This window comes from Monodon monoceros, unplaced genomic scaffold, assembly GCF_005190385.1.
Source record: "Monodon monoceros isolate NGI ecotype Baffin Bay Population unplaced genomic scaffold, NGI_Narwhal_1 Super_Scaffold_3, whole genome shotgun sequence".
In the NCBI taxonomy this organism is placed as follows: domain Eukaryota; kingdom Metazoa; phylum Chordata; class Mammalia; order Artiodactyla; family Monodontidae; genus Monodon; species Monodon monoceros.
In genome coordinates this window covers 68,739,871-68,757,798 of record NW_021703780.1, presented here as the reverse complement: position 1 = coordinate 68,757,798, position 17,928 = coordinate 68,739,871, and the positions used below count along the sequence as shown (strand labels likewise).

Here is a 17,928-nt window from a genome sequence, read left to right as displayed (position 1 = left end):
AGCTTTTCCACATTGATGTCATTTCATGGTATGGCAAAAGAGGCAAGTGAGTCATTAGAGGGTGTTTAAATTCAGGTATTTAAAATCATCTACAGATACGATTCATGGAGATAACTTTCCACTTTTTTTTCCTCCCCATCCCAACTTTCCACTCTTTGATTAACAACACCATTAAGTTATTTTTCTGGGAAATGTAGGCCCTTAAGGAAGAGGGAATTTCAATCATCACCTAAATAACTACTCAACTCTGAAATGACACCAAATTTTGATTTTCAAGTGTGATCCAACTGGGGGCATGTTATCTCTCCTTAGGACTTCCCCCTCTTCTTTGTCTGCTTCTGACCATTTGACAGCTGTGAATCTTCCCTGAGATTATCCATTCTGCTTTAGCAAACACCACTGTTACTGAAACTGGATACAGTAAGGTACCCTCTCCAAAGGGAACTACTATTTCTTTAACCAGGTATCAAAAGCAAAGCAAGAGATCCCAGAATATAAAAGATGAGGGGATCTAGAAATCACTCAGGGGTCAGCAAACCATAGCCCAAGAGCCAAATTTGCCCCACCTCCTATTTATGTAAATAAAGTTTTGTTGGAACAAATCCACACCCATTTATTATTTACTGTCTGTGGGTGTTTTGCACTATAAGGGCAAAGTTGAATAGCTGGGACAGAGACTATGGCAAGGCTTAAAATGTGAACTATTTCTGGCTCTTTATAGAAAAGTCTGCCAACCCCTTCTAACTCAATGCTAGCCTATTATCAATGGGAAATGGAGGCCCAGAGATGTTCATGACTTGACCAAGGTCACAAAGTAGAAGCACAGACAAGAGTAGAATGAGTGGCTTTAGGTCTTGGCCCTGCATTCTTTCCTCTGCATCACAGTGTTTCTTTCCTCCTAACTTTTAAGTATCATTCATTCATTCATCCTATACTTGAGTGAATCTTACGTGCCAGGGACATTTCTAGGCACTGAGAAAAGGTCGGTGAACAAGAAAATCCCCACCATCATGGGCATTACATTCTGACAGTAGAAACATGTTAAAAAAGACAAATATATACCCATGTTCAGATAGCAGTTAGTGCTAGAGGTGGGGTAAGGGGAGAGAGTAATGGGATGGGGGTTCCACCTCAGATGGGAAGGACAGGGAAGGCCCCTCCAAGGAGGTGACATGGGGGAGCAGAACTGGAACAATGAGGGGAAATGAACCATGAGATAACTGGGGGAAAGGACAGCAGTGCGAAGGCCCTGACAGGAAAGTAAGCTTGGCTCCACTGAGGGACAGAAAGAGGGACAAATGAGTGGCTAGAACAGAGGAAGGGAGTGAGAGAGGATAAGGCAGCACAAGTACCCAGGACTTAGGTCATGTTGGAACGTGCAGAGTAGGCTGAGACATTTGGATTTTATTTTAGGCGAGATGGAAATCTCTTGAAGAATTTTAGTCAGGGGAACAATATGATCTGATTACATTTTAAAAGGTCACTCTGGTGACTCTAGGGAGAGTAGACCAAAAGCTACAGAAGAAGAAGCAGGGGGATGAGGGAGAAAGTGATTTCAGTCATGCAGGGAAAAGATGATGGTGGCCCAAACCAGAATGATGAGAAATTATCAACTTTGGGAGATATTTAGAATATTAAACTGATAGAAATTACTAATGGGTTGGCGTGGGAGATAAAGAAAAGAGAGTATATTATAGGAAATTCAATTTTGTTTTGTCCTTCAGGAGTAACCAGATAAATGGTGATGCCAGTAGCTGATAAGGGGCAGGCTGGGGAACAGGGGAAATGGGCAAGTATGTGTACGAGGTGGTAAATCAAGAACTCAATGTGGGGTGTGTCAAGTTTGAGATGCCCATTACATAGCCAAGGAGTGTTGTTGAGTTGGTGGCTATATATCTGAGCCTATAATTTGGGAAGATATCAGAGCTCCAGACATGAATTAGGGAATCAACAGAGTCTAGATGGTTGCAGCAGTTACACAGAAGGAAGTGGGAGAGAGCACATGAGTTCAAATAAATAATATTGAGTTAAGAATCTCTCTCAACAATAGCCAATAGCTTATCACTAACCAGCTGATCTTCAAGTTGATCTACAACAGAGGCCATATAATGTGACAAAAATCTTTCTTATAGGAGGTTGCAAATAAAAGTGTTTACATCTAGAGGTGAAGTGGCTTCAGCTGTTGTGTTCTAGACTAAATGGTAAGCGTAAGCCAAAGCATCAGAGAAAGATGGTTTTCATCAATTAGAAATATTTCTTGACAAAAAATATTTCTCAGGTCCAGGATATTAGAAGCAACATAAGGTATGATATAGCTCCCCCTACTCAGGCACAAACTCACTGGTGATCTTCAGGCAAATTGATGCCCTTCACTAGCCCTCAGTGTCACCAGGTGGAAATGGACAGTGTTAAGCCAGGGAGTTCCTAAGGCTCGTTCTGGTCCTCAGATTCCACAGTGTGGTTCAACGCTCCCTCATGGCGGAGCTGCCCCGTCTGGATGACAGTCTTTCTCTGGAGGAAGGCAAAATTTATTTGGGATAACAAGACCTGGGTGTCCCAAAATAACTAAATAAAATCCCCAAGTGAATGTAGGAGACAATCTGACTACTGATGCATTGAATAAAGGCAAAATAAGGGAATAGGTATTGGTCAAGACCTTAGTTCCCACCAAGGGGGAACAAAGTATACGGAGGATGAAGCAGGGGGGTTTGTGGCCTGGAAGTGTCACTCATTGGTTCTGTTGGCCAGAACTCAATCACGTGGCCCCAATCTGACCACAAAGGGTGGGGAAATTTCATCTTCCTGTGGACCCAACAGAGAAAAAACATGCTTTGATGAATACCTAATAATGTCTCCTCCACAAAAACATGCACATAGATTTTGTAATTAGCATTCCTCTCTCTCCATTCATAACTAAACAAATCATCTTTATGCTGACAGCTAACTGTATTAAACATTTATTCTGGGCTAGGAATTGTGCTAAATACTTGACATACTTTATCCAACTGAGTCCTCAAAGCAATCTTGTGAGGTAGATTTCATTATTACCCCAGTTTCCCACTTCCCAGGTGAGCAAGCAGAGGCACAGAATGGTCAAGTAACTTGCTTAGGGTTGCACAGCAAAGTAATGGTCAGACTCAAGATTTGAATCCCATTTCTTCCCAAGACAGGGGTTAAGAGCTGCTAGTGGACAGATGATGAATAATGTGAGTGCTTGGAAAGCTGGAGCTTCTTGCACTGTCAGCTGCTCTGAATCCAGAAGAGACTGAGACCCTCAAGCTGTCATCTGCAGATTTGCTTCCTGGGGTCATGGCTGAGGAGATGGTGGTGGAAGGCTGGGAAGTGAGTCCTGGCTAAGGACACAGGAGGCCACGGAGCTCTTGGTGGCCATAATCCCTGCCTTCCAGCAACATCCCAGGCTCTAGTCTGTGTATTCTCCTGGCTCTGTGTCCTGAGGCCATGCCTCCCACCCTAATGTTGAACAGCAGGAAGCCTGGAACTGGAGAAAGACAGAGCTTACCCCTGAAGTTACTGGGTGAACCGCCCCAGTCTAGGTCAGCTGGTCCCATGGCATGTGGCCTTTCTTCCCCTGATGAAAGTCTCAGTGCTCTTTGCCTGGGTTAAATATGGTTACTTCTCAAGCCCCCACACTTCTTTTCTGCTCTCTGGCCTTCTGCTTTACAACCAGCTTCCAGGCAGAGTATTGAAACGGTCTCTGAGACAGGGATCCTTAATCACGGTGCAGCCTGATGGCGCCTTGGGCTCATCCAGAACAGGCACCCCACACCTCTGGCCTCCTGCACCTCAGCTCAGGAAAGGAGAAAATTCCTGTTATCTTTTTGCTTTAGAGTTGACGCTCTTGCCTCAGGGGATCACTGAAGAAGCCAGGACGGGCCCAAGAGACTCTGGCAATAGGTGACTCAGTTCAAGCAGTAAAAGCAAAAAAGGTATGAGTTGAATTTTGTCATGGCCACTGACCCCAGTGTGACCTGGGCCACAATAACCCCTGAACTGCAAATTGGCCCCATCTACTAATACGGCCATGGTAAGACTCAGCTTATAAGGCTCAGACAGAATGGATGTGAAGGCATTCCCAAAACTCTGAAGCGCTACACAAAGGAAGGTTCTAATAACATTGAAGTGACAAGCTCCCGCATGGCAACTTCTGGTACAGTTTCATAATTCACCTACGATGTGTACAAAGAATCTCCAGTCTGACTTGGCTAAGACTGGTGCCAGGCTTCATGGGGGTGAGATTCTACTGAGAGTCATGTGTTAACTCCACGGACCTCAGGATGTTTCAGAGAGGAGGAAGTAGAGAGAGGCGGTAGGTGTAGCGGGGAAAACCGGGATCACAGGACAGAGCTGGGTTTCGGTGTTGATCTATCCACTTATGACCTGAATGACCTTGGATAAGAATTACCCATAAGAGCAGAGTTGTGAGGACTTATCTGACAGTGCTTTATAAACTATCAAGTCAGATACAAATAGGATGTTTTCATGGCAAAAAATTTAGTCAGAGAACTTTATCTGCCTGAGGTCAAATAGTAAATTGGTGGTCAAATTTGGCCAGGATGGAATCTGTTAGCCCAGTGTTCTTTCTAGAAAAGAACTTCTAGGCACACAAATTCTTCCTGAACAATAGTAGTCCACACACATGAGGAAATTAATCCCCTTAGAGAGAATGGAAATTGAGTCCAATAACCCATTAGAAAGTGCGATACTTGGGACTTCCTTGGTGGTCCAGTGGTTGAGACACCACGTTCCCAATGCAGGGGGCTCAGGTTCGATCCCTGGTCAGGGACCTATGATCCCGCATGCCGCACGGCAAGGCCAAAAAAAAGAAAACACTGAGAAAGTTTGGTACTTTAAGTACTAAGTGTTTCGAGGTCTGAGGAGACACGTTAATTGTATTTAATCCCATGAACGTAACTCACATTCCCGTCAAACCTTCAGATACACAAAGCACTCACTCACAGGGCCACTGACCTCCCGGTTTGGCATCACTGAAGAGTGTTGGTAGAGACAGAGGGTCTTTGTAATTAACACATAACATCACAACAAAAGACATTTGTTTTATTTATTTATTTTTTAGCTCTCCTGTGGGAATTTGGCACAATAGATTTCTTGTGTGGCAGGGCTCATTAGGGCATGCAACAGTGCCCTCAGGCTGGCCTCCAGCGCCCCTTCCTGTCAGCTTTTGCATTGTTATTCCCTTGGCATTTATAAGGTAAAGGTGACTTAGCTTCTAATGAACTCTTGGTCACACATAATTGTCCATTTAGTGTGTGGTATTTTTAGCATTTAGCCAATTTAGAAACCCTAAAATCATAAAATACGATTGTTAAATTTTTTGACTCCAGGAAAAAAAAAAGGTGTTTTATAAATTCCATCTGCCTAAGTTTTTACAGGTTGAGGATTTGGGAGTTTGGTTGTATCAGGCTCTGTTATCATTCTTTGCTTTTGTTTCTCAAAGGGGGAATAACAGACAGCATCATCTGTGCCTCACCGGACACCTGGAAGGGAAAGGACCTCCTTAAAATCCCTCACGAGCTGTACCAGCCCTGCCCTTTTCCTTCTCCAGACCTGGAGTCATCACAGGTGCAGCAGCTAGGTGCTGCCCACCGGGCTGTACCCAGGCCCCCTGAGAGCCACAGCTCAGGGGAGCGAGACCACTGGGAGTGTGAGATCAAACCCAAGCCGAGGCCAGCCAATCTGCGCCACGCTGTGGCCACCATCATCATCACAGGGGTGGTGTGTGGGATCGTGTGTCTCATGATGTTGGCGGCTGCCATTTATGGCTGCACCTATGCAGCTATTACCGCCCAGTACCATGCGGGACGCTTGGCTCAGATCAATGAGCCTGAGAAGACAGAAGGAAAAGAGCTCTTTGACAGCTCAATGGCCTGAGAGCTTTCATCTCAAATAGGAATAATCATTATAGGCCAGAAGAAAGTTTCTGAGTAGGGCTGATGGTTCACTGTTACTGCCTCATTTTCTTTTTCCAAAAGGAAAAAAAAAAAAAAAAAAAAGATGTGTCTGTAAAAAAAGACAGTATTCCTGGGAAGAAATTTATGTTGAGATTTTTAAAAAAATACCATAGTTGAAACAGAGATGATAACTTGTGCTCTGTGCCTGAGAAGTTATGACAATATTCTATGTGGGGAAGGCTGTCCACAGAGAAAGGGAAGATACATCTCTTTCAAGGTACTCTTCCCTGCATTAAGTTGCCTTTACAGGGCAGCAGAAATACAAACACGCATGCCAGCATTCCTGGCAGCTTTGTGGTCCACTGGAAAACTGCCCAATTTTGAGTGCCTGGGAAGAAGTTGGCAATCTTACCCAATGGGCACTGAGTGCTTCTATAGTCCAAGTTCATGATAGACCGGTGATACTTTTAGATGTTAGGTATGTTATATATTTAGCAAAAGCGTCTGTTGGTTGGGAATTTTGTAGCTTGCCACAAGAGTCAGATTATATTTAATTTTCTAAATCAGAAAACCATTTGGGGCTTTCTAGGCCACAGAAGAAGAAGAGGGCTCCATGACTGGATAATGGGACTCAGGCCCAGGGTCTGGGGAAGTTTTCTGATGCAAGGGTAAATAACATATAAACAAACACAAAGAGGATGGGGTGGCGGAATTCGAGGCACTATTACCCAAAGGCCATATCCACCAGGCGATTGGAACCTTCCATTTATAACTCTCACAGCAGGAATGAATTTAGGGTGGGCTGAGAGCAAGATAATGGCTTATGTGTATCTGTATCTACGTACATAGTGTGCAGAGTGCATAGGCTTGTTCAACCACACCCACACATAAACATACTCAGAGCAATCAGTTTACCCACTAATGAAATGCAGCCGCGGCAGGGTGGAAGCCAGCAGCTGTTGACCACCACCCAGATTGTCTACTCAACACTCTGGGATAGGAAGTCAGAGGAAGTCTGAAGAGAGTGGGAATTATCAAGAGGCTGGAGATACGTGGGAGCAGCCGTCCTGAACATTATTTAGGCTGGGCTTTAAAAAAATCAGGTGTGGCTTGCTTGACTCCACAGACACGGTCCTGAAGAGCTGCATGCAAAGGAAATTTTTGTAAATTGAATCATCATTTTAATGCAGTAGGGGATCTCGCTATTTAAAGGAACCTTTCATGGAATCTTTCTGTAATGGCAATAATTGGCTCCAGATTTATGTATTTTGTAAATTTGCATTTTCTCATGCTAGGATTTCTTAAAGTAGAATCTACCTGCTCTCTCTCTCTCTCATGATGTCCCATCTCATACTTAGTCACCTGTTAGTATTAAAATCATTTTACACAGAGGAGTTAAGGACTTGGCAAAAGCAAGGAATAGCAAATACAGGGCAAGCTGTCCCTCCAGAGGCCTTGACAGACATCATTAATCAATCCCAGCACTCCTCCCTGAGCCCTGATGCACCACAGATGCCTTCTTAAGACAGCACTGTAAGGCAACCAGAACTAATCAACTGGAATTGGTTCAAAGGATAAAACATATTTGTCATTCAGGGTACTGGCCCTATATTCACTCTTTGAGGCCATGTAAAAGTTGCTTGGATCCTAAATCAGCAGTCCATTCCATAAACTGGCATGTGAATGGGCGGTCCATTCAGCCTGGAATACTGTTTCCCTGTGTGATGTGGCCAAAGCCTTGCCCAACAGTATAAAGAGGCCAAGGGAAAGACGGATGAACCTACCCTAGCCTACCCTGCAGGACACAGAGGCCATCTATACCTGCTCACAGTGCTTCACAACTAGTGTGGGCTGCCCACACCCACAAGTTAAAGATGGGCCATCTCTTTGGAGCAGCAATTTTGCTAAATGATTCTTCTGGGGGAAAAAGTATAAATTTGATGTTAATTTTTTCTGAGTATTAAAATAAACCTGGGTACGTTAAAGAGTAGTTTGAAAAATTAGCATATGGATTTTAAGATCAAAAAGAGATTCCAGAGAAAGTCAGCTGCTGCATCAGCTCCATCCCAAGCCTGGTGCTTCCTTTCTTCTCTGCTTCGTGCACCACTTCAGTGGGCGAGTCTGAGCATCCGGTCTAAGGTTGTAGGGATTATTTTCCAGGTGGAAAAAAAATCTTTCTTTCCCTTGCCCTGGACCATGAGCCCTTGGCCAAGAAAGCACTATGAGAAGGGAAATCGAGAAGATCTTTTTATACATCGTCCTCATTTCACCAAATGTTTCTGGAGTTCGTACTACGTACCAGGCATGGTGAGAGGTGTTCTCGTGAACATTCGTGTAATCTTGGCAACCATGCTGTGAGATACTTGAACACATATTACATAAGCTGGGAACTACTGAGGCCAACCACAAGTGCCTCTTCTCATTGCTGTGATTTAAGACATGCAGTGCACCGTGCTCTGCCGGAGGCCTGGTGACTGTACAGGTCAATCCCGTCCCCCTGGCCACAGTGATTACATGACAGAGCTTCCAATGCACCGCTGAAAATCCTGAAAGTGGCTACTAGAATCCTCACTCCTCAACACCCACGTCCTATTAGATTTCTAAGCACAGATGATAACTCAGGCAAACAGATTCCTGCTTTATGAGAAGTCTTTAAGGAGAATGACTAAAATGATGTCTTCATGTATTCAGATTTCTATCTTTTGCCTATAGTCACCAAAAAGAGCAGTTAACGATGAAAATAATTACCCTAAAATGTCAACAATTCTCTCAGCACAGAAAAATATAAATCAAATTGTTTAGATTAACAATTCAGCGTTATCATTTGTTAATACGAGAAATGAAATGTTTTCTCTGTTAAAAACATCACAGATGAAAGACCCAATTTGCAGGGTATTCTGTGAGAACCACAAATTATCTTTCACAACCACTACAGCTCATGAGGGGTAATTTGCAAATGCCTCATAGATTATTTTCAGCTGTTTATTGCTGCTGTCATATTTATAAATTCCCCTATAAAAATGCCCTTCCTTCAAAGAGTCATAGAGCCTTACTGAAGGAATATGTGAACAAATATCACGTTTAGTGTTGATTGTTTCTGAGAAAATCATGTAAAATATAGTTTCTTCATTATATTTAGCGGAACAGTATCACTATTTTTGCTCTGCCAGAGATCACAAATTCACAATAGCAGGACCCAACAGACATGAGGCATATAAAGACGGCGTAGGAGGAATTTCTTCCACAGAGATCGTGGAGAAAGAAGACCTAGTGTCAAATCTATACCTGGAAAGCTTTTAAAATTAAGGCAAAAATCCGTGACCCTGTGGGAACAATCTTGTGCTTCAGATGATAATATGCCCACAGACAACTGGGTATTTTATTTTTTTCTTACTAAAATGAAAGACTGAAAAGTGAATCATAGGATTGCCTCCCGAAGGTTCATGAAAATCAAATCTCATTACTCAAGTTTACCAAGTTACCCCAGAAATGTCACACTCGTCTTAGATCCAAAATATCAAAGGAAGTGGCTCAATTTCTAAAATGATCTATCCATAGCACCCATTATCATAATTATACAACTGTTAGAAACCTATAACTTTCTATCACAGATCAGGAAATAACTGTTTTCACTTGGGTCAAACCCACCAGTGTATCCATTGCTAAATGCTATTAGACAGAAAACTACCAGCAAATGATATTCCAACCTCACATGGCATCACTGGGGTGTGGTTTATATGCACAACTTCAGGGAACTATCCTGCTTTCCCTTGTGATGAAAATGGTTTTTTAAATTTATTTTTTAATGCTCAAAATGCAATAAAATCTCAAAGAAACCTCCCTCCGGTTGGGAGAAGCAGCTTTCTAACCCCTCACTTTCTTTTCAGATTCTTGACTGGAGTATCCACACCTACTTTTCACTCCAATGACACTGAGTATTCATTTGGATGGATAGGATGTGACCCAGTTTCAAAGACTCATCAAGAAGAGCCAGAAAAAGAAAAAGATGATTGGGAGTTGGGAAAGTCCTTGGAGAGCATTTAGTCTAGGTCTGGCAAATTTCAGAATAGCTGTGACCAGCCTCCCTACCTGTTTCAGACATTGCTAATGTCTGGCCTCAGAATCTTTTTTAATCTGTTTTCTAGGTACCTACTCCTGATCAACTGCAGTCGACTTATGAGACTAAACCTATCTGCTACCCTCATATAGTTCCATATTCTTATTTTACAAATAGCAATTGGAAGCATGGAAAAGGAAAGGAATTATCCCAAAGTCGCACAGATAATTAATTGCACACCTGATAAATGCAGTTTGCAGGAGCATGGGGTTAGAATGTATAACACAACCCAACCCCTGCCATCCTTCATTCATTCTGGTGAACCACAATATGAAGACTATGGGATTATTATATTAATTATTTGGAAAAGAACAATTATAGTACCACCATCAACATTTATTGAACACCCAGTTTTGTGCCAGTTGTTTTCAGTGTAGTATTTTCATTTTCCTCTAAGTCTCAAATTTACCAAAAATGTGAGCATTTTACTGCCACATGACAGATGAAGATACATAATCATTGGGTTTGGGTCGCTTGTCCAAGGTCATATCATTAATTAGTGGAGTAGGAATTTGAATGAAGGATACATGGGTTTCTTCTTATGCTTCTATCTACTTTTTAGTATATTCAATATTATCCATAATAAATGTTTTTTAAAAAAGAATGACTCCAAAGTTTTTAGACTGAATAACCAGATAACTAGAATGACTTAAATGTGGAATCGACTGCATTTGATGGGCCTATTTGAGAGGCAGGGACACTGAGCAGTCAAGGGAGAGAGGTTGGGCTTGGGAATCACCAGCTCATGAAGGGTGTTTAAAGCTTGAGAGTGGACAGGAACCCTGAGGCCCTCCGACATGTACAATCAGGAGATGAACAAAGTCAGCAAAGGAGGCCTAGGAGGGTGGGCAGTGAGGTAGGCAAAGAATCAAGTAAAGAGGTTTGCAAGGAGAACGTGATCAGCTTGGCCAAGTGCTGCTCACAGAACAAGAAAAATGAACATCTGAAGTTCAATTTTGGATTTGGTAATGTAGGAGCTACAGGTAACCTTGATGAGAAATGATTCACTGTGGATGAAACCTGGTTGGAGTGGGTTCCAGAAAGCATGAAAGAGAGGAAGTGAGAAGAGCATAAAAATGAGAAATAACACAAATAAAATAATTTGATAACAAAAATAATTTTGGCTTAAAAAAACTGACTATATCAGCAAAAATCTGGAAGTTGATAGATGAAGGCTAGTGAAGTAAAAGCATATAAAATGCCCATGCACTATGTTTTCACTCTGAACTTCCTTTTTATGTTTTAAGACAAATGTACACTCCAGTCTGCCTGAGCCTGGTCATATATAATTTGGCCTTGAAGTAGGAATGACATTCAGACACTGATCTTGACCTCGTGCAGACCTTTTCACCCAGAATAGAATGTGGGAGCTCTTGGTGAGTGCAAACTGTGGGAGGCCATTGGAATAAAGAGCCTTTGATCAGCACTGTCCCTTTCCCACCACAGACTGGCAAAAGCATTTTCCATGAGCAAGAGTCCACTGACTGACTGTCAAAGCATTTATGCTGCAGCCTCTGGTCATGCCCCCTCTTCCCGGGGAGGGGAAATGTACGTCAGCTCATTTATCCTCTCTGGCCCTTCACTTAGCCTGAGTCATATATATTCTAATCTTCACCGAGATCAAAATCCCACTAAGGTCACTAGGAGATTTGCCTGGATAAGGGTGGCTAAATAAATCCTCAAATCTCTCATGAGCCATGTTGGGGAAAAAAGTATCCCAGAAACTGTTTTCCACCAAAGCATGTGAGGGCATCTCCAACGTTCTAACAAGCACTATGCTGATTACACCGTTCAGAGGTTTATAAACGAGAGCAAAGACTAAGTACATCACTCTCCTGACTGGCAGGGAGAGCGTATGTTTTAGAAAGCTCAGGATCTTTGACTGGAATTTCTCTGTAACCACATATATAAAAACATTAGGCACAATGATGGATACCTTCTGATACAGGAAGCTCTGTCTTTAATATCTACTTACACAGCCTCTGATTTAAATATTCCCTTCATTTTCATAAGATAAAAAGATGGTGAAATAAGTGAGTGAACAAATTAGCATTTTAGGTGTTTTTTTTTTAAAAATGGACTGTGACATATTTTTATCTAAAGCAGGAGTTGGCAAACGTTTTCTGTAAAGAGTCAGGCAGTAAATATTTTTGGCTTTTTAGTCCATGTGCTCTCTATCCAACATTATTTACAAAAACAGCTGGTAGATATCTGACAAGGTACTTGTATCCAGCTTATAAAAAGGACTTATATCTCAACAATAAAAAGACAAATAACCTAATTATAGGCAAAAGATCTGAATAGACATTTCCCCAATGAAGATATGCAAGTAGCTGACAAGCACACGAGAAGATGCTCAGTGTAGTTAGTTATTAGGGAAATACAAATCACTTCACGCCTACTAGGAGGGCTAAAATAAAAAAGATAGACAATAGTAAGCATTGGTAAGGATGTGGAAAAATTGGAAGCGTCGTATGTTGCTGGTGAGATTGTAAAAAGGTGCTACCACTTTGGAAAACAGCTTGTCTGTTCTACAAAATATCAAACCTAGAGTTATCATATGACCCAACAATTCGATTCCAATTTCTACCCAGGTGAAATTAAGACATATCTGCACAAAAACTTGTACATGAATGTTCATATCAGCATTATTAATAATAGTTAAAAAATGCGAACAACCCAAACGTCCATTAACTGATAAATGGATAAACAGGATGCTATACATACATACAATGGGATATCATTTGGCAGTTTAAAAAGCCAGAGTAGTGACTTCCCTCGTGGTCCACTGGTTAAGACCTCCCTTCCAATGCAGGGGGTGCGGGTTCGATCCCTGGTCAGAGATCCCACATGCTGCCCTCATGGCCAAATAAATAAATAAAATAGAATAAAAAAAAAAGCCAGAGGACTGATCCTTGCTACAACATGGATGAATCTTGAAAACATTAAGCTCGGTGAAAGAAGCGAATCACAAAAGGCCACATGTTGTATGATTCCATTTATCTGCAATGTCCAGAATAGGCAAATCCACAGAGACAGAAAGTAGATTAGTGGGTTTCCTGGGGCTGGAAAGGGGAGTGGGATATCAAGAATGAAGGGGTGTGCGTGCGTGTGTGTGTGTGTGTGTGTGTGTGTGTGTGTGTATGGGGGGTTTTTGGGCGGGATGTTAAATTGTTCTAAAATTACATTGTAGAGATTGTTGCACAACCTGCAAAATACTAAAACCCAACAAACTGTACACTTGAAATGGTGAATTTAATAGTGTGTGAAATATATCTCAGTAAAACCCGAAAAGAAGGACACAGGTAGTATCCTAGATTTGCTCCTATGGGCTACAGCTTGTCTCTGTTCTAAGGAATAAGTACATGAAAGTGTGAGCTTCAAAGTTTTACTATGAAACATTTCAAGATACTATAACGACATTGCCTAGGTAAGTTTTTCGCATAGGGGACGGCACATGGCAAGAAGCATTGACTAATGAGAGGTGGTGGGTGTAACATACATCATTCTTACCAACGGTAACAGCAGCAATAATAATTTAGCAGCTAACCATTACTGAGCACTCAACTATAAGCATTCACTAAGCACTTTATTTATATGAATTCATTTATTTCTCTCAAAAGGAACCAGAGGGGTCCCCCCAAAGCCAGACTGAATCTGGGTGCAAGACATACTCCATTACTGGTTAATTCTCCTCCTTTTCTGTGGTGATGAAACAAATCTCTGTCTTTAAAAACTAGGCTGTTAGAAATCCAACCAAAGCACCAATCAACCTTGTTTTACAAATGTGAAAACTCAATCCCAGAGCAAGAGGGGAGAAATGGCCCTGTACTCACTCCTAAATCCTTGGCTTACATTAGGGTTAATGTCCAAATCCTACTATGACCTCAGAAAGAGGAGTCTTGCCGATACAGAACTCGAAAACCGGGTATAAGGACCTGTAACTCCAAAATTCTGTGGCTGATGGGGTGGAGAATGTGTTGGGGCTTTTGATAAGGTTTATAAAAGGACAGTGGCTCATGGGAGTGAGTGTCCTGGAGAGTTAGCACAGAGGATCCAGTTTCTCAAAACTCTGGGCTATTTTTATTTCTGGAGCAATGATCCTCAGCGTGCCCTGTCACTGGCTACCCGCACTATGCAGAGCAGCTGTTCTACGTGGCCAACTCTAACTCAGATTCTGTTGCAGACTTGAAATACAGCATAATTGGTAGCTACATCACTAATCCATTTCTATGAAGTTTGCTGTTGTCATTCCTACCGGCCTTGACCTCCTTTTGTCCCTTCATGGCACCCACCAGTCAACTTAAAAAAGCAAATGTCAAATATATAAAAAGCCCCACCTCATAGCTGACATTTAGAGCAAAGACTTGCCTTGGGTTACTCACCTCCCCCTGGGGCATCTGCCCATCAGCTGTGCGTTTAGATCCTAGTAAATACCACCCAAACCTGAAAAACTCATTTGTGTCTCACAGAACCCATCTAGACACAACATGTATGGGGGATCTCATTCAAGATTCCCGGAATCTTGTTCCCTCTGCTTGGAATGCTCTTCCCACAGATCTTTGTATAATGGCTGTATCTCATCATTCCGGTCTCTACTCGTGTCACCTTCTCGGGGAGGCCTTCTCTGAGCCCCCATCTTCCCCCAATCTGGAGAAGCATTGCCTCTGTCATATGCAAGTATGAACATGAGTGTTCTTCCCTGCCTTTGCTACTCCCAACCACACTTCATTTTCTACAGAGCATTAGCCACTACCAGAAATTCCCTCTCCCTCCCTCCCTCCCTCCTTCCCACCTTTCTTCCTCCCATTCGTGCCACACTTGTCTGTTGTCTGTACCTCCCACACAAGTGGAGGCTCCCCTCCACTGGCAGCAACTTAGTCGGAATGGGTCTTCGGTGGGCATCAGGGTGGGGATGCCAACAGTGCCCTCTCACTGTATGAATCATCATCGCCTGACTCGCTCCAAAATGCCCTTTGGGGTGCTTGTTCTCAGTTGTATCCTCAGCATTAGGTACACAGTCGATGCTATATATATATATATATATATATATATATATATATTGATTGATTGATTTATTGAATTATTTAATTAGAAAATGAAGAAATGAAACATCTTTTTGTAAATGAGCCTATAAGGGAAAACACTGAATTTGAAAGCACCAAGAATTGAAGTTTGTCTGTCAGTTTAATCTAGCATTTCTCAATCTCACCTCTACTGACATTTTGGACTAGACAATCCTTTGTTGTTGGGGGGCTGTCCTGTGCCTTGTAGGATGTTTGGCAGCATCCCTGGCCTCTACCCACTGGATGCCAGTAGCTCCCCTCCTAACCAGTCATGACAATCAAAATTGTTTCCAGATGTTGTCAAATGTCTCCTGAGGGTCAAAACTGCTCCTGGTTGAGAACAACTAATCTAATCAGTAAGTATTAATTTCTGCTATGATAAAACATTCCCTTTGCTCAGATCTACAAACTAGAAGTTTATTCATGTAGACTTGACACATAATTCCTAAATACTAGTTAACTCATATACACCAAATATATGAAATCCCACCAAAGGAAAGCTGATAAGCTGAATATTTGCCTATAACATTTTGGCAACATTATTTACCCAATTCTAAGGAAAGCTGTATATTAAATAGTAAACTCAGTTTAAACAGCACGTACCTGACAAAAGCTAATGGTCATTGATGTTAAGCAATCTCTTTCTTAATCATCTAGTTAAAATGAGATCCTTTGTCCTAATATCAAGCATCCCCCTTCATTACACTGCCCAGAATTATGCAAATGAGACCATTTAACCCACATTTTCCAATTTCCCCCAGTGAATGGATCTAATGTGGTGTGTGTTCCCTGCAAAGGAATAGATCAGAGTCCCCCCCAAATTTACTAGTAATCATTAAATTTTATACTTAAAACAGGTGAATTTTTGGTATGTAAATCATATCTCAATAAATCTGTTAAAAATATTAATTTCTATAACCAATGCCTCTAATGCTTATAATGTCTGTTGCTGATCAGATTAGCTATTCTAAGCATCAGGTTAGATGCTTGGACCTCAGAAAAGACATCTGCTGATGCAGGGACAACTACTGGGCTAACACAGTTGCCATTAGGAATGGACACTAAACAGTTTTTCTACTCCTTAAAATATCCATATTGGTCTGTATCATTTTACTATGGTGTGGATTGCAGTTTTAGCTGCTGAGTGACTCTCTTAGAGTTTGGTCAAGTACTGTGTTCCTATTGTTTGGTCAGTAAACTGTGCAAGTGTATATACCTACAGAGAGCAAGTAAATATGAAACCCATCTTTCTCAAGTCACTTAGTCAGTATTTTGACATATTTACCACATCAGCCCTCAGACTTGGCACTAGGAATAAAAAGGTAATTGGGATGGTCCTTGTCTCTGGAGAGTTTATAATTTATTCAAGAATTGAAACTAGAACACCTGAGAAGAGATTTTAGATTTTGATATGCTAAAATTTACATTTTAAAGCAAATGCAAATAATTCAGAATTTATTACCTAGTACTTAAAAAATTCAGAAATATGAACTTCTTACCAAAAATTGAGATTAAGTATTTTGTATTTGTCAGAGCGAGAGTCTAGAAGGAGAATACAGAAGGTCAGACAAACACCCCAAGGAGGGGAAGAAATTCCCTGCATGGTTATACCTTCCAACTTGGCTCAATTCCTCCCCTCAATGCATTTATTTTCTTCTCCAGGTCATTTCCACCCTAGCATGATGGGAACAGTGTCTATGACTCTTGTTCTATTGGGCCTGGTCTCTCCATTGAGAGTGGAGTGGAGAATTAACACCATGATCTAGGTAATTTATGGAACTCAAGTCAATAACAACTAAGTAAGGGCAAATAGGTTTCTGCAAGTTCAATTCAATTTATAGGAGCCTCACTGAGGGTCCACTATGCTCCAGGGACTCCATCGGGTTATGCTGTGAAGGACAGAAGATGAAAAGTACGAAGTCTTTGACCTCTAGGAGCTTCTAGATGACTGCTCAGCTTTTCAATTCACTTGTCCTGTGTAGACATAGCTTTAAAAATAGCTGCTCTTTTAAAGTTCTCTGGTGGGGAGGGACAGGGGGCTGTGGGAGGAACTGTCAATTACAGGGCCCGGTTATTATTCATTTGTATCTAGAGTGCTGGCGAAAGCACAAGGTCAGGAAATATTTATTGAATAAATGAGCAAATGAATGCATAGTTATACTGCCAACTTGAAGATAAAAATGGGCCACCTCAAATCCTAGCAATTTTATACTTCCGCATATCCAGATATTTTCTTGTTTGTTTTCTCTTTTTATCCCCAAATCAACCCAGAGTAAGGTGAGGGAGACAATAATCCCAACCCTATTTTAGATAGAACTTCAGGGACCCAAGACCACACATTTAGCAAGTTATAGAGTAAGTAACAAACCTACGTGGACCTTACAGTCCCAGGCTTGCATCTCCAATAACAACAGAAAAATGGATTAGGGTCCTGACACACACAGCAGGTTCCAGGGTTCTGGAGAGACTTGGTGGGCCAAAGAGAAAGTCATACCACTTCTTCCTTTGCAGTGGGAAAGCAATTAAGCAAATTTAGCATGCTAGTGGCAGCTGGAGAGTTGGCAAGTTCCTCAAGAGAAGGACTGTAAGCAATGTCATAGGCCAAGAAGATGTATGGGGCCCATTTATGCACAGAGGCTGACGTATAAATGGAATCCGGCCCAGTCTGACTGACTGCCCTTTCTTCAAAGATGTCATTGACAGATGACTATCTAAATGTTTTTGTTTGGAAAAAAAAAACAAGAAAAAAAGAGAGAAAGAAGAGAATAACACACACACACACACACACACACACACACACACACACACACACACA

General features: G+C 41.8%; 2 protein-coding genes across 2 annotated transcripts in view; one reads left to right on the top strand and one right to left on the bottom strand.

Moving 5' to 3' along the window:
* The window catches only part of LRTM1 (leucine rich repeats and transmembrane domains 1), a 32,159-nt gene extending 26,148 nt beyond the window's left edge, over positions 1 to 6,011 (top strand). The window contains exon 3 of the mRNA XM_029242175.1: positions 5,477 to 6,011. Within this exon, the coding sequence (XP_029098008.1) occupies positions 5,477 to 5,910 (434 nt within the window). The 3' untranslated portion in view covers positions 5,911 to 6,011. The remainder of the gene's footprint in view (positions 1 to 5,476) is intronic.
* CACNA2D3 (calcium voltage-gated channel auxiliary subunit alpha2delta 3) overlaps positions 1 to 17,928 on the bottom strand; it is a 781,826-nt gene that overhangs the window by 127,783 nt on the left and 636,115 nt on the right. The window lies entirely within an intron of this gene.